At 42.5% G+C, this 24,167-nt stretch overlaps 1 protein-coding gene across 1 annotated transcript in view; it reads right to left on the bottom strand.

Moving 5' to 3' along the window:
- The window catches only part of mcu (mitochondrial calcium uniporter), a 57,123-nt gene that overhangs the window by 32,272 nt on the left and 684 nt on the right, over nt 1-24,167 (bottom strand). Inside the window, exon 2 of the mRNA XM_053436038.1 lies at nt 528-641. Coding sequence (XP_053292013.1) covers nt 528-641 — 114 coding nt within the window. The remainder of the gene's footprint in view (nt 1-527; nt 642-24,167) is intronic.

Genomic DNA, 24,167 nt, shown 5'->3' with positions numbered 1-24,167 from the left:
ACTCTGGTTCAAAACAGGAAGTAGTGAGGGATGACAATTGGGAATTGGATGACAGCAGTTTTTATTAGAGGATATCAGTAGACAAACACATCTCAACTGAAGCTGCCAACAGAAGATATTCAAATTTATATGTGAGGTTAAGCACTGTTTTATTTTTTAGCTTTTAAAAAGATCACAAGGGAATGAAACTAATAGTTGCTTCTGACATTCTAATAGTAGTTGGGAGTTTCAAGCTACAATTATGCAGGGTTACACTGACTGCCAATAGTTAGTAGGCTGGTATCGATCTGATATATCTAAAACAAGTTGACTTTTAAGTCTGCATTTGGGTGATGAAGGAAGCCGACACTCGCCGCTGGCTATACATTAAGAAGCCCTGGATTCATAGGCCGTCTGAGCTTATAAATATGGATCTAGTTCTGACGCCGTTTGGCAAAGAACTCAATATTGCACAAATGAAACATTTGAAAAATGAATCCATCATTTTCTAAATCCTCTCAGATATACACACTCGCAGTCACACCAACCTGTGGAGACAGGGCCGTGGGAGGCTGGGTGAAGAGTGTGGAGTGGGGTGCTGATCGTAGGCCATGTGCTCTCCTGACGATCTGACGGCTGAGCGGAGCAGACAGTAGATCCTGCTGGAGAACACACACACACACACGTCAGGTTATAGCACATCATCATTAGGGTCAGAGTGGAAACAAAGTGTTCGGGATATCGCAGTGCAAAATGGAAAACGGCACTTAACAGCCACCAATAGGACAGACAGTACATTCCTATGAGCCAGAAAGGGGCTTAAAATAATGAGGCATGAAAGTGGTGATTGTGTTTTATTTTCTATTCCCCTTTAAAAACAGGCCAGTTTCCTCTGTGCAGCAATTCAAACACACCTTGTGGTCGGAGCCGTGCCAAGACCCTGCAAATTATGTGAAATCCTCCATGCCATTCGCTGGGGGGGAATACGTGAGGCGGCCCCTGCTGCTGCACAAGTCAATCGCTGATGAAAGAGCTGACCAGCCTGCTGCTGCTGCTCCACACCTCTACCAAGATCAGCAGGCTTTTTCAACCATCTACTACACCACTGTTTGGTTATCACAAACTGACTTGGTAGAGGAAAAAGAGAGAAATATATTGTGGATCTAATGTGTGCGGATGTAAGCTTTTCTGTGCTTGTTTGTGTGTGTGTGTGTGTGTGTGTGTGTGTGTGTGTGTGTGTGTGTGATTGTGTGTGTTTGTGTGTGATTGTGTGTGTGTGATTGTGTGTGTGTGTGTGTGTGTGTGTGTGTGTGTGTGTGTGTGTGTGTGTGTGTGTGTGTGTGTGTGTGTGTGTGTGTGTGTGTGTGTGGGCAGGTGCACGGCACAGGTCACGGTAGACTGGATTGCCTAAAATACTTTCACCTTCAAAGTTAGTGTGCACTCAGATATTCCCTGCCTCCCAGGGCCAAGGAAAGATTAGATGGAGATAAATTGGGTGACTCTTCCATTATAAACACTCAGAGTACCTTGACCGTTCACACTGAACAACAACCAGTGCACCACATTAACTCCTTGTATTAGACCCCAGTATATGCACTTGTTTAGCTCACAGGGGAGAGTCTCATCACAGACACCTTAACAATATAAGATTTGTACCGAAACACTTCCCAAACCCGCTGTCAGCATTATGCCGTCAGCAATTAAAGCCACAAAGGTCAGACATGAAGATTACGTTTTCAAAACCGTTCACCTTCACCGGCACAGTTAAGAGGCTACAGTGACAAATGAAACAGTTAGGAGCAGAGCTATTAAGACCTCAGGCAAGATATGATTAACTGAGTTTGAAAATGGGCAGGCCGAAAAAATGAAAGTTTTATTGTTTCCACCTTAACTTAAAAACTTTTGCAGATGCTCTTGAGTTTTGGGAGAACTCATGACTGTATTTGAGCTAGATTTTTTAACTCTCAAATTTTTTTACATTGGGATATTGGGTTTGTAACCTTTTCTCAAGAGAATAGTTCATGATCTTGATTGAAAGCAGGATTACACAAAAACAAACAAATAAAGAGTTTAGGAGTTAAAATGTTGGCCATGGCTAGAGAAAGAACCCATTCGATGTTGGAGTGTGCCTAATGGTTGGATGCAGGAAAGCATGCATTGGGCAAGAGGCACCAAAAGAGGCACCGTACATCAAGGAGAGGTCACAGGACTAATATATACACACAACATATATTGTTATAAAAACAGGGTATCGATTGACTATTTGTATTATATAACCAAACACTTAAAAGCACTTAAAATGTGTTGGGACAGTGGAGGGAAGCCCACACGGACATGAGGAGAACATGCAAACACCCACACAGAGGAGGCCCCATGTGGCTGGTGGATTCCAGCAGTGACACGAAGCAGCTAACCACGGAGCCACCGCTCCAGTAAATGTAAACTTTACATTAATTAATCAATGGTAATCTTTGAGAAAGCCTATAATAAGAAGGCTAGCATGAGAAGCACTGGTATGTCTTTAATGACATAACTGCTGTGTCCTTTCTGTGATCAGGGCTCCAATTTGCTGACTGCTTAATACCTTCCTCCTCTACATCTTATTACACACACGATTACCTTTCCTTTAACGACTTTCAGACTTGCTAAATTACATTACTAGCTAGGACACGGGTTGGATTGTGCCTGTGTGCGTTTTTGCCATTGGCAACAGTTAAGAATATATATCTTTACACTTTGGTAAATTAGGTCTGTAGCTTCTCTAAAACAAATAAATTCCATTTCATTCACGATCATCAGACCTGCAGAGGGTTAAGGACCAGTTAGGCTCAAGCACTGCCCATGTTGGAGAATGAATAAATAACCAGCCCTGATAACATTTTCTTTTATGACTCCAATTCTCGGGTTATACAACTATAAGCAAGCAGAAAATGTCTATTGAGGACAGCTAATGAAACAGACTTTCCATTCCCCACAATTATTTTTGACACAGTCTGTTCACCACAGACTGGAGCAGCCTATTATCCCCACAAGGGTCCAATATCACCAACTAACCACACTAATAGTCCCATAAAAGAATGTGCACTAAAGCTGATATCACAGTAAGACCTCGACATTAAGACAGGCATGGACCTTGGTACTCAGATAGCATGTTGCAACAGGATTATTCCACCTTTCCTTATCAATACCAGTCAGGCGTCGGCTCATAGGAGTGGCCGTGTGTGTCAGACTCCAAGGACTATAAAGAGTGTCCACGACCTGCCAAGACAATCTCCATGCGCTCCTGTGGAGGAGGAACAATGTTTGTGGAATTGTTGACGCTGTGACTGAGGCTCGGCCAAGCACCCAAACTGACTCCTTTTCATTCTGGCGGTGATCTCAAGCTGCAGCAATACAGTTACTGAATGATATGCCTGTGAGCTTGAGGTTTGCAGAATAAACTTCAGAACACTAGGAGGAAATCATGCAACTAATGGGGTTTAATGCTCAACCACTAACCCAACATAACGAGGCTCTACAGACAATTGAAACTACAGAACATGGCATTGTTCAGAATAATGAAATCCCCCCTGTTTGAAAGGGGACAGTTAAGCTCTAAGGACCTGTCAATACTGTAAGCACAGACGCACAGAGGAACAGACACACAGAGGAACAGACAGAAAAGTATGTTGCTATAAAAACAAAAAAAGATTTAATGCCATTGTCGTGAATGGTATGATATGGCACAGCCTTACTGGAAACTGAAAATGTTGCTTTTGAAAATTATTCAAGTGTTATGAAAAAAATGTGAGCCCAACCAATATGGATTTGCCAACAACAATAATAGAGAGCAAAATAATTCGCGAAACCAATCGGATCGATTGATAATATTTTTTTAAGAAGTCCTTACCAAATGTAAACAGAATAGGCTTTTTAATGAGATATTTTTCATTTAAACATACAATCTATCCTAAATAAACATAATATTTTGTTCAACATAAATACACATATTTTCTGCCTTGGTTGATCTGTAAAGAAAAGTTAACATATCAGAATATATTGGCAAACATAAGCCGTTACCAATATGTGTGCGAAAGGCTCATATCGGCCGAAATTTATTTTGGATGAATGAAAATAAGACTAATTGTTCTTCTAAACAGATCCCACCATCTGCACTGGTTTATAGGAGTAGTTTCTTAAAGAAGTAGCTGTGACCTCTGCGCACCACAGGGCCTCCGGTCCACTGAGGAAAGGCACCGTCTATTTCTGTTGATTAGATTGCCAGGGGAGAAAACAGCTGCTCGCTCTAGATACCAGCAACAACAAACGGGGCGTGATCATACAGAAAGTACTCCACTTTATTCCTCTGATACACAAAGACTGCAGCTGCTCAAGTCCCTACTAACAGCACCTTTCTTTTTGAATTAAACACACAAAAAAGCAACAAACAGGTGCAGAGACAGACAGACTTGTTTTTTGCATCTAAACCAGTCACTTAAGTGCAGTAAAAAGGGAAACATCCCATATTGTTTCCCATCCTGCAGCAAAACATCTCAAGAAGTCACTGCTGCAGGGTGAGACATGTGTAGCTCTGAGTAGCTCACAGCAGAGTTGGGGAATAAAGTGTTAACGAGAATTTGCAATATATTTTCTCAATTACAAAATAGTTCACTTGATAGCTTTTAATAAAATAAACGGCAACTTCGGTGCCAACACTAACTAATGTGAATGGATACACACTCTGAAGGAGAGCAGTGTGGGAAGGCTGCAAACCCAGAGTAGAGGGAAATGTGAGCACAGACCTTAATAAAAGACAGATTTTTCAAAGGAAAGTTGTGACTTATTAAATTACAAAAATTTGAATAAGAATCTCTGATATGAACATTTTTGCTGTGTGATTTAAAAAAGGAGATTTTTTATATTCATATTTTATTTCATTTATTCTCCAAAAGAATGCAACGGTAATATTGCAGTTTCAAGCTTCGTTAGGTATGAAAAGTCAACAAGATTCCAGTCGTCCAAAACAACACATGGACTCAGAAGAAAAGCATAAAAAACAACGACTGGGTTGAGTGGCAGATTTTTTTCATTTTAGATAAGTCAAGTTTCAAAAGTCCAGCCTTGTCATGCGTGACACATTCAGGGCTCAGGCAGAGAAGTGCTTCATACTCCTTGTCACAGTGAGAAAATAAACAACCTCAAGCTGTCAGCTATTGATTTGCTGATTGACTTAAAGCGCAGCGAGCTATGAGCTTGCTGCTGCTCTGGGACCAGTCCCCTCCAATCACAGACACTTCAAATCCGTGTGGTGCTCCATGCAGCTGGCGACATTCTCAGGTAACTCCGCTTTATCAGTCGTGCTTCACACGTCTGTAGTCTGCAGGATTGTTTTACATAAGCTCGGAGCAAGGGCCAGACTCCAGCTTTTTGTCACCTCTGCACATTTCCTCCACGGCTGAACTGACGAGATCCCCAGCAGCTTTAATTACTGGAAAACGGCTCATCAGCAAGAAGCGGCAGGACTCGGATGTCTCTTTATGCAAGATATCTTGCAGCACAGATTGGCTAATGGTTAAACTTAGATGTCACAGATGCCATTTTAAGTGGGCCTTCGCGGAGGATTGTTCAATTGAAAAGGCCTGTGGGTGTGCTCTGCTAAGGATGCCATCAGACTGTGTGTTTTCAGCCGCCTCCACCTAAGACCTGATTAGCCTCAGCAATTTGATTCTGTACATGATTCCCTACGTGGGAACAGTTGGTAATGTCTTGTATACTCGACAAGGCCGCTGCTCAAGTCAAGTATTTATACTCCATAGAGCAAGAGAGCCACCCAATAAACTACTTAAATGAATGATCCAATAGTCTAACAACACTACTCACCACAGCAATAGCTGAATAAAGTCCAATGGAAATCTGTGTGTAAGCCAAGAAAACAAATTCAAATTTTCTCCCTCATATTCTAAACACAAGTTGTTTACCACTCTATGATGGGCCATGAGATATATATATATAGTAAATTACCGTTATTAAACACGGGTTCCTCAGCGCGGCTTTAACATGCTACTCGGTAAAAGACATGACATGAGCAAAAAGTGAGGCAGATGTCGGAGCATGGCGTGGTTGTGTACGTGTGCGTGTGCATGCGTGTGAGTGCTCATCAAATCAAACCAGTGGAGGAACAAGCAGCTGAGAGATAATTGCAGACTAATTAATGGGAATGCTGTCTGTTCTCAGTTAAGCGAATTAACCACGACAGCTGATGGTAAGTGGAGGGCATCCTACAGAGAGAGGCACCTACGTCACATCCTTTGTGTTCAAACGTACACAGCTACTTAATATTGCATGTTGAACACATACAGAGAATCAGATGTAGAGTCTGTTGTCGAGACGCTTTGTCTTTGTACTGCATGAGGTCATGCCAGCGGGGGCTACAAAGCTTTGACCCTGTTCAGACCTGGTATTAACATCTGTCCTAAGACATCAGATCAATGGATGGGTCAGCATTAAGTTTCTCTGTTCTTATATACCCAGCATTAAAATGCATCATGAATATATCTCCTGTACCACTTGTGATCACTTCCCCATTAGTTTTGGAAATAATCATGGATTTGTTTCCGCAAAGACCAAAATGTGTTATTGAGTAGGCTGTCCTTCATTTGTGGCCCAGGACAGATTTGTGTTCACTGCAGCGAAAAGAATGTGGCCACATGCGTCCCACACCACCTCCCAATGTGGGCTGAGGGTACATGGCGCTGACCACTTGTGAACGTTCAGGGCAGATGTTGATACCACTTCTGCACTGGGTCTTTCTACAGACTTTGCACCAAAGTCACCAACATGTATTGCGTAACTTAAGCAATTCACATTCTGATCTGGCCATCTCTCCGCCTCATCATCCTCTCTCAGCTCTTCCTTCTGCCTTTGCTCATTCACCCTCTCTGCATCTCCCTCGCACAAGAGAGGCAGTCAGGGGTGAGAGGAAGAGAACGGGGGGAGGCTGCAGGCAATCACTGGCCACCAAGAGGATGGATGAAGAGAGTGAGATAGAAGATGGGGGAGAAGAGAGTTAAATCAAATTTCCAACACATTAAGCACACCCTGGTATCCAGTGCCTGCACTTGCAGGGCAGAGAGGAGGGGGGGCTGCTTGCCAATGATAGTCCTTTATAGCTAACGAGAATTGATCCAGTTGCAGGGGTTTCCCCCGACATTCCCAGATGATGAGCAGACAAATGAAGATGGAGGCTCAAGGATAAATAGAAAATAGCCTGTCCAGGTGAGTGAGAGGATAAAGGACTCACACTAATTACATCATAGGCCCAGTCGCACTCCCAGTGGACCAAACTGGCAGCTTCGTCTCTCACGGACATGCAGACATTGTGTGTGTGGATGTTCATGTGTGCAGCTTTTCTGCAGAGCTGGGCAGAGGAGCAACGATGAGCCCCACGCCAAGGTTCTGACAAACCAATATAACCCAGACAGAAGGAGTGAGGGCTGCACGGTCAGTATCGGTTTTTACCATAATTCAACGGGGAAATAAAGAAACACACGCACATGTACGTGACGCAAACACATACTAACCATTTCCCTGTCATGCACTGCTAATGTGGGATACACATAAACACACACGCGCACACACAAACAGGGTCATGAAGGCGAGGAGTGCAGAGAGTGGGGTTGACAGCTTGGCGTCTCCTGCTGCAGCAGAGATGAATGGGCGGGCTGAAAGCTGCCTTCATTCATAATAGAGTACGGCAACAAAGCAGCTTCATCCCCAGGTGTCTCAGGGACTGCAAGAACCGGACAACGGACAAAGAAACAAAAAGGAGAGAAAAGTCCTATATCTTCAATAGAAATATTTTATTTTTGATGTATTACTCTAGGTGTTACCCAAATAAAAGGTTAGAGGGGCAGAGAGAGCCAGACCAAAGTGTCGCTGGCATTGTCGGAGAGTCAGAGTGGCCTGGAAATGTCAGAACAAACACTGCAGAGTTTATCGAACAGTGAAAGCCTTTCGTACATCTAGCTTTTGAAAAAGGATGACCTAAAGCGTTTCACCCAAAAATAAAAATTCACTCTTTATCTACTCACCATTATGCCGATGGCAGTGGGGTGAAGTGTTAGAGTCTACCAAAAACTTTGAGTGTCAGGGGTAAACAGCATTACAGCCAAATCCAATACAATTGCAGTAAATGGCGACCACTTCCCCAAACGTAAAAATACTGCTCCTGTGGTGTCCGTAAGACCCGACATTCAAAACCAACTCAAAACGGCCACCATGTTTAAAACAGGTTTTTGCCTGACTGCAGGAGTTACTACAGGAGGAGGATAACAGCGGACATCTAGGCTAAAAACATAGGTAGATGACGCCGCTTCAAGACGAATTGCAGACTTCACCCACCCCTCCATCAGCATAGTGGTGAGGAGATGAGTGAATTTTCGTTTTTGGGTGAACCATCCCTTTAATAGCTCAAGTTAATGAGAATGAAATGAAGTAGCAATAAGGTATTTTGAAGCAGACAGCCGTGACAAGGTAATAGATGAAGGGTTAACATGAAACGTGAGGAATGTGCTGTTTGTTTTATGTCCTACAAAAGACAGACATCCTCTGAGCCATGGAGATGAAGCTGATGATCAGCAGTACAGAGAGTGGAAGCGTGGGCGTGAGGGGGGGAGAAGCACAGGCACAAAAGAGAGAGAAAGAGAGAGAGAGATGAAGAGAACAAGCGTTAGAAGGAGAGGAAGGACTGTGCAGTAGTGTATGTCTCTTTGTGTCTGTTGGCCTCTGCGTGTGTGTGCAATAATTTCAAAGCATTCGTTCAGATCAGTGAGATCCTCAAATAGCAACTAGCACCCACTGGCGCAGAGCTATATGAATATGTTAAGTTCCAGTATCGGGACAGAAATAGGACACACGTTCAAGAACAACATTCACTGTAAAATGCTACATCTATTTAGAAAAGTATGGCTCACACACTCACTCGGTATCTGAAGGGTCCTAAAGTGGCTCTAATTGTACTAAGGGGGCAACAATCAAAAGAGCATCACGCAGCACTGACAGCTTGACACTATTTTTAACGAGCGATGTCTCCATCTTACAAATATCTTCCTCAGGTACTCGCCATCTTAGGCAGTACAAAGAAATAAACAGACACAAATACATTCATTACTCAGGTGCTGCGTGATTCAGGGTCAATTTACTCTCTGGCTGGACCAGAGAGTAAATTGACAACAGAGTGTGCCACTATAAGCATGTGGGCTTAAACAACTTAAACCATCAATAATTACAGAGGCAATTCAAGGCTGATTGGACACATTATCACCATATTGCATATGCATGCATGTAGATCAGATACATGTATCATTTTCTGCTCACTATTTCGTCTCTTCGTAGATATTAGAGCTCTGCATGTGCTTGGCTTTTCTTCAGACATCTCTGCATCAATGATATCCAAATGTTAAATAATGCACATGAGACTTCAGATCCGCCCCTTCCACACCTGGCCCCGCCCACCAAGTTACAATAGATTAAGCTCCATTACAGATGCATCCTCCATGGCAGGAGTAACAAGGAGTTCAGCAAGTTCAGCATAGAAAATGCTGTGAGTGTTATTGCGTATGTGCGCCTGTGAATAGTAAGCAGCTGCTTACAACAGCCTGCAGCTGAATGAGCACATAGGTTGATGGGCGTGTCCACGCTGTGTTTGTGCAGGTTGACCATCACGCAGGGTTAAAAACTATGAATCCAGATCAATTCTGGAGAAACCGTACGAGTCTGCAGACATGGCATCACTATGCTGTAGCTCAGCTATGACGACAAGTGGAGCCTGTACTGTAACTCTAGCCACGCACATCAATCAAACTTTTATGGCCCTGTCATTTGCCCCTGCTGAAGCTGAGGCTTGCATAGAATACGGTTGCCTGGTTCCCTTACGAATAAGGTTCATATATATCCTATGTATGGTATATTGCTTGTGTATATAACAGGAGAATGAAAGAAGGCAGGTATTTTCCTCTTTTTTTTTTCAATTCATCTCAGCCCTTTTGCTAATTAGAAAACATCCTGCAAACACACAGAAACACAGCAGTCAAATTATGTATACCAGTGTATTCTGTCTTTATTCCTTTCCTAACTAACCATATAAAATCGATTTGCATTCAAGCAGCAATGACTACACTCAACTGGCTCTAGTCTTCGATATAAGGTGTGAAAATCAAAACGCAGTATCACAAGTCTAGTGTCAGTGCCACATGAGTGACGTCCCTACTAATGTTCTGACTGCTGACACTCAATGTTAAACTGCTTCCCCACTAATAGTACCCCTTTTTAAAATCAGATAATACAATAGGCAGATTGAACAAAGTATTTACATTTTAAGGATACAAGATTTTGTAGGTTACGGGGAAACAGGATTCCCACCACTTTCATTGAACGATTCTCCAATGTTATAGAACACGTATCACTTTCACTATGTACTCCTCATATCAGGAAGTGATCACACTGAGCCACAATACTATGGTTCTGTATCTTAGACACTATTAACGCTCTGTGATGCTTTCACTTTTAAAGTTCATCATACGCAAACCACTAAAAACAGCTATACCCTATCGTCACCAAGGATTATATAACATGAAAGCGGTGTAAATTTCCAATTTTGAAGATTATTTAAGTATATTATATTATTAAAAATTTAGTAAATGTATGTGCATGTATTTTATTGTTACACAGTGTTTTGTTTTACACAATTAGGAGAGCAATGATCAAAGGAAAGATCTCACACAGTGAGGCATACATCTTATTAAACATATACAGATTTTCAGTCGGACGCCTAAATGTATTACTGTTGGTATGGGGACTAAAGAAGTGGTGCATCCCTATTCCGGTCCTACACCTTACAATGTTCATGTCACAGGCCCTGATCACAGGTATGCAGGCATATAAAAAAAAAAGTTCCTCTTCCATTTGAAACTACAAAGGTAACCTTGTGGCTTTTGCTTTACCTAAATCATAAATAAACATCATCAACAGACACAACCCACTGCCACTGCCTTACACACACTACATCTCTTTTGATGTGAAGAAACATTTCAGGTGAGCCCAGAATTATAACAGAGTAACAAACACAAATGGCAAATAAGAAACAGATGGCAGAGTTAATGCAATTTCATGACAAATGCAAAATAAGCAAAGGAAAAGATCCAACTTGAACAGTAACAACTCAGTTCACATAATATTTGACTAAAAAATACTTCATATTCAATTTTACGTCAACGGTAAAGTATAAATGTGAAGGAACTCCTCAGAGGCAAATCAATAATTCAAGTCTGGAATGAAAACTGCCTCTCGTGCCATGTGCATCGTAGCATTACAGTTATTCTGAGGAGCGTGCTGAATGATAGAAGGTGAAGAGTGCAGGGCAGTGCAGTGAAGTAGCCTGATAGCTGACTTTCTACTAAGTGTTTGCACAGAGAAATGTGCTGCTTTATCCGGCTAGATAGAGACTGTCCTTAAAAAAAGAAAATTACCACACTGGGCGTTTGTGCACGCAGCTTATTACGACTCAATGTTGCATTTTATTGTTAGGCGGTAGTTGCAGTACTAAATATGACGGGAGGAAAGGAGGACGCCAGGTAATATAAAACCAACCAAAGTTGTTTTTGGGCCTGCAGCTAGAGGTGCACTATTTAAGGCGACGCTCCTATGGGTGGCAACTGAGGCTGTGAGGAAACAAACTGTGAGGTCGTTGAAGTAAAAGGACTTTGTGTAAAGAGCGGAGAAGTCATTTTTGCATAAGGAGCAGAGAACAGGACACAATGTAGTGGATAACCTTCAGTTCTGTTTGAAAAAAAGAACATGTTCAGTGTGAAACATGTTACCCAGGCAACAGCTGCACTAGGACTGCTGAAAAGCTCCAGAAACCTGTCTGTGTCCTTGTATATTTACTTTGAAATGTATCTTCTCAACAAGAAATCTGCATCTCTCCGCATTTCCCATCCCGCTCATATCCGGGTCGGGATATCCACAGAGTTCCCCTAGGACCCGGGCAGAGCCAGTGGAGCGCTCAGCTGATCCGCTCTGATGCTAACCTCAGCTCTTCTGCATCCTCCACACACAGCTTAAATATTTTCCAAGGAAAAACAACAGCCGGGCTTACAACCTGGTACTAGTTTGGCTGAATGAAGAATAACTCACAAACCTTTCTCTGACAGGAAGGTAATGGATTCTGTATATAAGAGAAAAGTTATGGAGCTCAGATGCAGGCAAGATACACAACACTAAGATCATAGAGATTTATATCAGCTTGGGGTTTTCCATACGCAAGTTACTGAGTTGAGTTATTCCAGTGCCACAGGTACAGCAAAGAGCACGTCCACTGTAAGGTCTATACCCTGGAGACAATATTTAAACTGTGTTGTGCACATTAGCAGAACAAGGAAACAAAAACATTCAAATAATTTAATAAAGTTGCCACAGGCTGGTAATGCAGCAACGTATAAATACCTTTAGAGGAACCTAATGGGGCCTGATTACATTGAGACAAACACACTCACATGTCTCATGCAGGCTGCCAGTGGTCCACGTGATTCCAGCATAATAAAAACCCAGAGACACTCTAACTCTCTATGAAAATAGGATTTAAATCTGCATGCGTGTGTCTGTCCACAGAAGTATTTTTACATCATCAGGGGAAGAACCAGTGCAGTGTTTGCTTTGCATGTAACGTGTGTGTAAGCGTGTGTGCGTGTGTCCAAAGCAGAATGTAGATGCTGCTGTATTTGGAGTCGAGTCAGACAGCTGCAGCCAGCAGAGAACAACAAACTTATTTTAATTTGGCTTCCCTGCACTGCTGTAGAAACACTATCCTGGCAACTGGATATGGAATGTAAATACATAGTTCTAGCTCAATCAGACCGGACTCCAGTCCTGCACAATGGCTCCCTGCTCACAGAAGCAGAAGAAGCCCATCGGAGACGGTCTCCATGGAAATGTGTTCTCCAACAAAGTCTCCTCTTCACCATCTCGACCACTCTATTTATAGAATGGTGGCGCTGGCGAGCTGGCAAAGGAGGACTAACAGTATAGTGAGATTGCAAATGTGGAGTATCTCAACCTCTCTGTGCTGCCTCTCAGTCTGCTTGCAGCTTCATTTCAAACCAGAGGCTTTGAACAAGTGTTCACACAAAACAGCTGACAAACAACTCTCCCCCCCCACCTCCTCCTGAGTGAAAGCAGGTTGTGTGTGTGAAGTCTTGGTGTGTATGTGTGTGTGTGTGTCAAGCTTATGCAAAGCCTGCAGGCTATGCGCACATGGCTTATATCAGTGTGAAGACAGCGGGCAGCAGGGTCATGGCTAACCCTCTCTGGCAGAAGGTCGTGGGACTCTGCGGCCCGCTGCTTTATAACTTCCGTGCGCGGAATGAGGATGAGACAACCACAGGCAATTCTGAGGTCAACAGCTTCCTCCTCAATGTCCGTCAACGGAACAGGCGTGAGGCGAGCATGTGCATGCACAATCTCTTGCACAAAAATGAATCAATGGAGATAAGATAGTTTTCATTCGCCTCACAGATCTGCCATAACAACGAAGATCCGGACTCTCATAGCTATAGTGCACCTGCAGCAAAGCCACAGCCTTTTAAATGAGCAAGAGCTGAGTGCACTGTCAGAAGTCAAGGTAAAGTCCTCTCCTGTCATGCTAATTTAGCTAATTAGCATTAGGCTACATGAATGCCATGCTTCTAAATGCCCCACGCCGTAGTTTCACCGTAAGTAGGAGCTCCAGCAAACAGCGCGGCGTTGATTCAATGGCCGAGAACATCTATGGCCTTCCGATTTGATTAGCAGACACACTCGCTCTCATTCATTTTTCATTGAAACACAACTGTATCCGTAAGTGCTGCTGTTGTTATCATTGACTAACCCCTAATTGAATTGATGATGTGATACCACTGTGAGTCAAATGTTTAGTGTCCATTCAATCCAAAAGGTAAGGAAATTTGGCGTCAAGTCAGAGACCTCATCAACAATGGATTAAAGCAGCAAAAGACATTTACATAAGCAATTTATTTATTGCCCCGCTTCCTGTAGGTGCCTTTGAGCCGAGAAGAGATTGTATCTCTCACACATTGTCCCATGTAAGTCCACACATGCAAGAAGACAGAACACCACATTGAAAATGGTCGACGCTGCAGATCCTAGTGTCTCGCGATGTACAGCTGCTTTATGACAAAAAAGAAAAAGTCACATAATGCTTGTAAAAGAATAAAGAAGCTAAATCGTTGTTAAATCATTAACAACGTCCTGTTTCCTATAAAGTCAGACATTTCGATATGATAATAAGGAAGTATGTCCCATGCTAAGCAACATCTTGCAGAGTACACCTCTAATAGGATTATCTGGTCAGAGCCTCCAGTCCACCCAGGAATATAAAACACCATTAAAATGACTGGTCGGTTTGAATGAGGCTCTGAAGCGCTGAGGCAGCAAAAGAAGAGCCCTATCCACCACTGCTGCCCCACCGCATAATATAAGAACCCCTCCCCACAGTCCTGCTCATTCCACATGTCTCCAGCCGTTGATCCACTTGCCCTGATACAGGAGTTAATTAAAAGAGACAAGACGCAAAGCTCAGACCCCTGATTCATTTAAAACTGGCAGTAAAGTAGTCAGAGGAGACGGGCCTCTAATCAACAGCAAAACCATGAGCATCAGACCAAAGACACTTTCCACACACACCAGAAAACTGCACTAAAATAGCATGAGCTTATGAATGGGCTTGTTGTGACCATGTGAGGCTTGTCCCTCTGGTCCAGTTCATCATTACAAATAACACAATGGAACTTGCGGGATTAAAGTCCATTGTTGGAGAAAGGTGTGCATCTCTGTTTTCCATGGTGACTCCCCTGTGTGTGTTTTTGTGTACCTAGGCACAGCTATAAACTGGGTAATTACAGTGCAAACAAATCAGGCGCCAGGCCGAACAGAGAGTCTTGCTTTTCTGGGGCTCATTGACTCGCTGGATGTGCTCAGAGTCTGATCAATCTCGGTTAAGGTTCAGTTCTTGACTTCTGTTTGTGTAATGAGGCTGCCACAAGCATCATTCAGAAAAATACTGACGGCTCATTTGAGACAGAGAGCCGAATGGTATTGGAAAAGCAAGGAAGAAAACAAAACAGAAATGGTGTAGTTTTGTGAGTCAGCATAAACGGTCCTTGAGGCTTCTGGATAATACAAATTTGAATGTACAATGTTGTTTGTGGGTGGCAGACATCCGGTTCTCTTTCATGACCTTTAAGACATCATTTCTCTGAGCAGCTGCCAGGCAACCACTGCTTTCTGTGTGCCTCCTGAGATACATAGGGATTGTGCGTTTAAAGGATGACTGGCATCATTAAAATCTGCTTTCAGACATGCTTTGAAGTCTGCACGTTTTTTCAGAAATTTTCCGGGGGGGGCTGCATGTGAGAGTGCAAATGTCCAAATTAGTCGCCTGTCCAAATCATTCATCCCGCATATTTTCTGGAACTTTTCCTTTCAGCCCCCTGGTTGAATGTCAAGAAAATGAGTGAGCCCATGAGAGAATACAGCAGAAGAATTAACAGCAATCGAGAGGGAGCTGGTGTCGATGTGCTATGCTCTACCCAGACGCCACCCCTCACTTGAATGTTCCGGATACTATCCTGTTGGTGTGAATGCTTATGACCCTGACAGTCTCCTGCTGCATTCTTCAGGTGTCAAAGGCTGTGTCATGTGTGGTGTCATGTCATGTCTGAACATTGCAACAGCTTAAGCAACTTCACCCCCATTATTTTATATATATTTAACCGTGTTTGTTGTACTGTGAAACAGAATGAAACCATGTAGCTTAGACGTTATCATGTGTGTCCTAAAGCGTGGGTACACGATACAAACAGAGCAGGGCCGCCGACTATTCTCCTTAGCAGAACAGAAGCTTGATATGACCTTTAAATTGCATTTGTAGAGAAAATAAGCAATTTTGACAATGTTTAAATATCAACAAATATATCTATTTTAAGTACATTTTATTTTGATATGAAGCATATGTGATGACAAGTTTAATTTCCTCCCATTTTCCTTTAAAGGGATATGTCGAATCTGCACACTTCTTTGACTTGCTACTAAATGAGTGCAACAGCAAAAATCAATGTATGGCGGTTTAAACGGGCTCTACTCTATTGCGATGGCTGTAACCCAAGGTAAAAGGAGCAAAGTGAACAGATGCTAAAGAAAAAACAACAAACGGCAACCTCCTCCGAACCACACCTCCCGGATCCACCACGGACAGAGAATTCCTCTGAAGACAAAATCAAACTCCCTGTAGCCACAATGACCTCCACGCAAGGATGATGTCACAGCTCCCCTGCCACACACCCTGTTTAACCATGACCAACCGAAGCCCACATTTCCCTGGTAACTGCAGATTTCCCTTCCAGCAGTGAAGGGCCCTCGTCTGTCCTCTGCAGCTCAGAGATCGACAGGCTTTGTCAGGGGAGACACTGGCCTGATTGCTCAAATCACCGGTACAAAAAAGGTGTAACCAACTTGAAAATGTCAAGCTCTCTTGCCATTAACCCAGTGCATTGTTCCAGTAGGAACAAAAGGACTACTTATAAATGTGTGTGTGTGTGTGTGTGTGTGTGTGTGTTTGTGGGGGGTATCCAAGCAATTAGAACGTGTAGGTCGGCAGGGGGCACGCTTTGAAAATAATCTGTTAAGTCTGTTAAGGACATTTTATTCTCCTTTCAATGCTTCTCTCAAAAGTCTGCATCTATCTTGTTTTGGTTAAACTGTAACCTAATGGGGCAGAATCGTGTCCTTGAACACCCAGTTATGTATCACTTTTTCCTCAGAGTTTCTAAATGACTTATAAGTAAGAGTTATATACTCATATTCAGTCGTCAGGGATCTTAAATGCTCCTGGTTCACCACCTTCCATGATGTGAATTGGATCATTCATTCAATTTTAGAGAGTGCTACCAAGCACAAAACGTTGAGTGAGCAACTCTATCCATACATCAACAAATTTTGCCTGAAAGAGTGCAATGGTAAGTAGAACTTCTATTTTGAGGAAAACTGTGTTTAACAACTCAACGTTTGCAATAATCCTTTCAGTTGGGCTGGCTGTGACATGGGACTGCTAATGAGAAGCAGATTTGCTCACTCCATCTCTCTTCAATGAAGAGGTGAGACACGACTCATTCATAAACAGTTAGAAGTGATTCCAATTAAGAGCTGCCTGTCTTGACAGCTTTCACTTTCTTCTCTCTTTTTACCCGTCTTACAGCGATGACTCTCCTCTTCCCTGATATGATTGTTTTCTGCTTTTCATGGCACAATCATAATTTATGGAACTGTCAGACTCAATACACTACATTGACTTCAATTCAATAAAACAGCACGATGTAGATAAGCGCACGCATGGTGTGAATACTGGGGAGTTAGGATCCGGAAAATACAGCTTTATCCTTGTATTGATACGAGATGCTCTACACACAATAATCTGATAATGGTTTTTTCTTTCATTAGAATACAAATTATATCTAATCCTGACTTTCCCAAGGCATGTATATCTGCAGTGCAATGGAGTTACATTGCACAGGGTGGCATAATGCATGAAAGACAGGAAAAATTGTCACTACCAACTGTCAATGTCCAAGCCCTCAGCCAGCATCTGACCTACAATCTTGCTTGTATTAATTCAACATGAACATGTATAAACAACAATTCATTGATTCCTTAAGGAGAGTTCAACTTCAGACCGCTCTAACACTTATTGGACAATCTTGTTATTTTTCAGTTCTTTCAAATTGAATTATATGAAAGCAAACAAGGTGTGATCGATAGACAACAGGAAGAAAAAGCTATCTTGAGGAGTAGGGATAATAATTTGGTATTGCTCTAACTTTAAATACAATAAGAGTTTTAAGATTTACAAGGTGTTACTTGAACGAGAGAAAAAGGAGTTTTTCTGTTATTGGTGAAGTTATGAGAGCTGCACCTTCTGCAATGACACTGTGTATTAGCGACGTCCTGTGTCAATATAAAAGATTGTGCATATTTGTATCACATTGTCAGAACCACTTCACCTATATTTAGGAGTGAAATTTGGAGATGCAGCACCTTTAGAGCAGCCAGTGGGTGGACGCCTCCGACAAAAGAAAGGTTGATAATCACACATGAACAGCTTCAGGTACTACATTAGCATATTCATTTGCAATTAGAGCTGCCCTATTTTAAGGCTGGTCTGGCCTGCAGATATTACTGACTCTTTCCCCCTCATGTGGTTCCTCCATTGTACTTTTACTGATTATCTTAAACTTGCCAAGGTTTTATGTAAATATAGATGTAAAAATGTGATAAACAAATATTGCAGTAAATCAAAGGAAGTCCTCAAACAAGAATGTTATGAAGCTGTTGAGATACTGCTAGTATCTGCAAGTTAATGTGTGTATTTGGACAAAATGATAATACCTATAACTGGAAATGCTTTCACATGACTGTCACATTTTTCGATAGATGTGGGCACAGCTGACCTTCTTACAAGCTGGACCTGCCCAGGCTAATTTACAATGCTTATTTGGCCCCAGCATTACAACAGATTTGCTTGGCTGTCATAATAATGAGCCCAATCCCAAACCTAATCCAAGGAAAGGCTGAGTTGCTGATGACCTTCAGATTCTAGCAGCAGACTCACCTGCCCCCCTGGCAGAGTACGCCACCAGCTCCATGTCCCAGAAATGAGAGGGGGTAACCAAGCGGTGCTGCCATCCATCATCACATTACACACATTGGCCTAGTTTAATGTCCTTTGCAGACTTGACTGGAGACACGCTGGGCCACACAGAAACATGGGAAGCAGCTAATTAGTCTATGCCAACAGCAGAGGTTCACCAGTCATTTGCCAAATCAAGGGTGAAATCCCTTCCAGAGTACTAATGAGGCCTTTGTCCATCACAGTAGTCTCATCCATAACAATGCTGCAGCATCTCACAGACCCATTTGGCCCCTTGAAGAAAGCAATAAAATGATAACCGCATATTCGAACAAGGGCACAGATTGTAGAATACTGCAACATTCAGCAAGAGTCTATTGAACCATTTCACCTTCTAGGAAAGTTTTTTTGACCAGAGGGTAAACAGCTGGTGAGCGTGAGAAAGGTTACTGTGCTGAGTAGGAGCTGTAGTGTGATGCACTCAGAGAGCTCGGGGAAATCAGAAGAAGAAAGCACAGGGCAAACAGGACACGCACCAGCATATGTGTGATGGAGGTATACAAGGAAGAACAAAAGGGAGGCTTTCTCCCCCTCTGTGCCAGTGAATTACTTTGAACGAACCTTGTATAGAAAAGTTATACAACAATATAACTATAAAACTCAAATCTGTTTTGGGGCAAGAGTCAAAATACCTGCAGTAGAAGATGCATTGCATACTGTTCAAATAGGACTTCCTTCAGTTGCAGCAATAGTCAAAGCAATTAAAAAGATGTTATGAGTGCCATGACTGTATCACTATACGTCGTCTACACTTTCCTTTGAGGGTCGCAAGGGGGCAGGAGCTAATCGCCATTGACATTGGGTAAGAAATGTGGTACATCCTCCACAGGTCGCCAGCTTATCGCGTAAGATAGATGAATAAGAACACGTTGGAAGAACAAACTTTAGGATAACTAGAGAAAGGTATAAAAAGAAGTATGTAAGGAAGACAATGGCATTAAAAACAGAAGATATCATATAAATACCGATAGGTCTTGTGTTGTTTCTTAAATCTATCAACAAAAGTAGGATGTCTGATGTGTGGTTGGAGTTTGTTCCAGAACGTTGGTGCATAGCAAGAAAAAGCTGCTTCCCCAATCAAATCAAGAGAAGTTGATTAGGGGAGCCAGGTAGTGGGAATTAATTTCCCAGTGATACAATGGCTGATGGGACTAGCATATCTCTCTGTAAAAAGGACAATACCTATTCATTGGGAAATGAAAATGAGACCCATACAAGTAGAGTTGACTGCTCAAAAAAGCAATCCGCACTCAGACATAGCAAGAATTACAAAGATGGAAGGAAAGAACAGCTGCTATTGCAAATGCAAAGAGAGGATAAAATTTACATTAAACTTTACATCAAATGTGCTGAATCATAATATGTATCATTTAACATCTCCAATAGTAGTCGAAACCCCCTGAAAGGTACTTTGCATGACAGAGGGTGCTGCCAGGACCACATTTTGCTATAATCACACACAGAAACACGTCGCACACAGACCCACAAAGTGCAAACAATACCAGCCCCACTGGCTGGTGATTATTCTTGCTACTGCTCACCAGGCTGATCACCATCTGAGCTGACAGGAACTCTGTCAGAAACACACCGACTAAAACCATCAGCATTTCTCATCCCTGCACCAAGACCACAACACACACGTTACTTTGTTTGGCAAGGCAATCCATGACGTTTTCACTTCTCCCTTAAATTTTAGGGAGTGAGAAACGTATTCCTCACCCTTGAGTGAGCATAGTGTTTTTGATTTCAATGTGAGAGTGCAAATATCATAATTGCTCTAGACAATTTCCGGACCTTTTCCTGCCAGCCCTCTAGCAAAAAAATTAATTTTTTTTGTATTAATCATTTGAGGATGAATTGGTGTATGTTTACTGTACGTCCCCAATTCACCTACATTTACACTGATCCTATGTTCACAAATGAGAGCAAACCGCAACACGACAGAGTCACTGCTTTTCTACTAACACACTAGCCTCATTTAGGACAAACCTATCCCCATAGAAACCACAAAAAAACATATCAGGGTCACAGTCTGTGATCCAGTTTTTATTTTAGCAGACACTGAAGTCTTTTCAGAGAGCAAATAAAGTAGATTTGTATCTAGACATTGATCTAACTAAGATAAGATGCCACTGAAAAAGAGTGGACCAACAAGCAAACTCGCCTGGCAACAGAAGATTGGTTGGTTCTCCTCTATTTCCTGTTCATTTCTCTGCAGCCCCCAATTTCAGACTCATTCAAACAGTGAAGTGGGCGCTCAGCAGTGAACTACTAAACTGTCAGTTTACTGGGTATAGATATCAGCTTGGCTTACAGCTGATTTACAATTAAGGATTTCTGAGTGATTATCTGTCTGACACCAGATAGCAAATTATTCATGTATTATTCAACCTTTTCAATAGCAGTATTCTAAATACTATAGGATATCAAATTGCTGATCTTTTTGGTAACTCCATCCCTGTAAGAGGGTTATCTTTTGTGTGATCCCTCTCCAAGTACTCTGAATTTTTTAACAGAGGGTTCTTTTTTTTCCCCCTTATCCACATTAGTTCTTTGTTTTATTTGCTGTGAAGCTACAAAGCGCCTCATAATTGTTCATTTAGCTATTCCAGGCCTAAACGTCCACTGTACTCAATTCAGTCAATATTGTATGCTAATGTGGAAAGTGTAAGCATTTAAGAAGCAGTAACACGGCATAATATATGGACTGAATGGAATGTCCAGGCTTACAAATCAATCATTTTTGTAACTTTACCTTTGACTGATTTTATTCTATCATATCACTTCGCCTCATATAGCCTAGCAAGAGCATATGAAACCCCACAGGAAAACTCAAATCAATTTTGTTACCCACTAAAAAAAACCCTCTAGATTGCACTTCGTGTCCATTAAAATTGCCTCTGTGTACAGATAGTAATCTAATATCTGTGAAAAGATGGAACAGTACAGCCGCGCTGACCAAAGATAATTAAGATTTCACTTCAGTTAAGGTACCAGACACTGTTTGATCAAATCTGGGGATAGACATGCAGGTCACCATTAGAGACCTCTAACATCAGTATTGAAATACCATAACATATTTTCCATACAGGAGGCAAGACTGTCAATCATCCGAATCCAGAGAGAAGAAAGCAATCTATGATGAGGCTAAACTGTATAAATGACAGCTAATAAAACCCGCCATTCATCATTTATTATGGAATGTTTTATCCTCCATAAAATTCAACCATTTAGATCAGAACTTGAGTCAGAAACAATTTTGCTCATATTTAGGATTTCATTAATGAACGTGCCTGTGTGGACCGGTTTACCGATCATTCAACCATCTTATCACCTTTAGCAGACAACAGCCCCAAGCAAACAGTCACTCTCTTATCGCACTAAGCCGGGTAACTTCAGCGGTGAGCCTGTCAAAGCAGCAGGGATAAATTAGTTTAGTCCTACACTGATTGGATTTAAAGCCAGGGGTGGGCTTTGAACTTGTGGCCCCAAAGACAAAAGCCCCCAACTGCTCAGCTTTAATGAACACGTCAGCTTAAATGGAAACAAATAAGTAAACGAAAACCTGATTCGATCTCCATTTCACTCCCAGGTTTGCCGTGAGACTCTGTGCTTTTAAAGCACCAGAGGGAAATGACGACAGTAAACCCAACTTCAGCCTGCAATTCATAAACCTTTTACAATAACTGTGTATTTGCAGTGACTCAACTCTTCCACCACACTTTCAGACAGCAGCATTTAATATGACAGCTGACTCAACAGTTATCTGGTTCAGGTTAAACGTGAGCCTCTGGAGCCCACTGTCTGTTCTGCATTCCTAAGGAGACAACCCATCCGGACTGCACCTTGTTAAAGAAGAAGCAGTGAGTCTGAGTCGCTTACTGCTGTAAATTGGCATATTTGTGCTTTTTGGTAAACATGTCCTACTAACCGGACACAAAATGCTTAGTGGCAACTCAATGGCTAGTGCCCCATTGCAGATGTATAGGCACATGTCTAGAAACAGAGATCCCCCACTGCAGTGAAGAACTCACAAATGAATATAGAGGTTTGGCTGTCACACAGTAACAGACAGGTTCAGGAGCTGCAGCAGCAACGCTCCGATGGACGGAGACACGATACAACACGCAAACAAAACTCCAACTTGAGCAGACTGAAATGAAATGAAAACCTATTAGGGGCAACTCTGCGGAGATACAGCTCACCCTGTTAAATCACTTAAGGTTTAAATAGGCCAAGTTATTTTAGAGAAGGGGAGAACATTTCCTCTCCTCAGGGGTAATGTGTTCTGTTGTAATAGTCCACAGTAGGCAACAGCTACGGGGCCGATGTGTAGACATGTGCACCAAACTGTGTGTCTATTTGGACAGCTGCTTAACCCCCAGACCAGCCTGTTACACAGGAAGGAGAAGCCTCATTTGGTTTCACAAAGTATTGGTGCAAGCACGCGCATGTGTTTGAGTAGGGGAGGGGTCGGAAAATTTCAACAATAGTGAAAGAAAAAGGACAACCAAGAGAAAAAACAGAGAGCAAGACAAAGTAAAACATAAAGGGAAGTGAGCCCTGTTGGCAAAAGAAGACCAAAAACTATCAGAATGACGTTCCTAGCTACAGAGAAAGAGTCATTCTGTTCTGGGCTGCTATGACTTCCTCATTCTTTCGTATTCAGGTCCATCCTGTGCTTCACCTCCCTCCTCAGGCAGCTGCTGTACAATAGCTGAGAGTTTACTCTGCCGAGGGAGCGGGTCACAGAGGCAGGAACGACGTGTGCAACCAGCATTGCGCCGTAGTGACAGTTCTGTATAACCTAATTACCTTGCTGTGATTGTGGGCAATTTTTTTTAGGCTGCGTCTATCGCTACAGTGGCTGTGTGTAAAAAACCTGAATTAGCTTGCAGGAAAACCCAGGATCCCCCCCCCCCCCCTCCCTCCTCCTGAATGGGGAAACACCCACAGGGAGGGGAGCAAAAAACGACAGGCTGGCTGGAGAGTCTGACATCATCCAAGTGTGGGTTTTCCATGTTACAGTGGGGGCACATGCGCGTGTGTGCGTGTGTGTGTGTGTGTGTGTGTGTGTGTGTGTGTGTGTGTGTGTGTGTGTGTGTGTGTGTGACTCTTCTGCTCTCACACAAACAAAACTGTAGTTTTCCTCTGGAGCTCTGCTGGGTAGACATTCATTATTCTGAGTTTCTGATGCTGCACCACACACAAGCACACAGACACACACACACACAGGCTGCAGTTCACACACTGTGTAGAGGCAGAGAGATGAGGGGAACCATCGGTCATGGACTGGCAACCAAACCATCCTGCAGCCCTCCTAAAAAAACAGAAGCCCATGCTCACACCAAACATCCTTATTGCAACAGCACACAAAAAAGAAGACACCCATCCACATCCGTCGGTGACCAGACCT

Source organism: Pleuronectes platessa, chromosome 12 (genome assembly GCF_947347685.1).
Source record: "Pleuronectes platessa chromosome 12, fPlePla1.1, whole genome shotgun sequence".
Taxonomy (NCBI): domain Eukaryota; kingdom Metazoa; phylum Chordata; class Actinopteri; order Pleuronectiformes; family Pleuronectidae; genus Pleuronectes; species Pleuronectes platessa.
The sequence above is the reverse complement of the archived record's forward strand: the minus strand, read 5'-3'. Positions and strand labels throughout refer to the sequence as shown.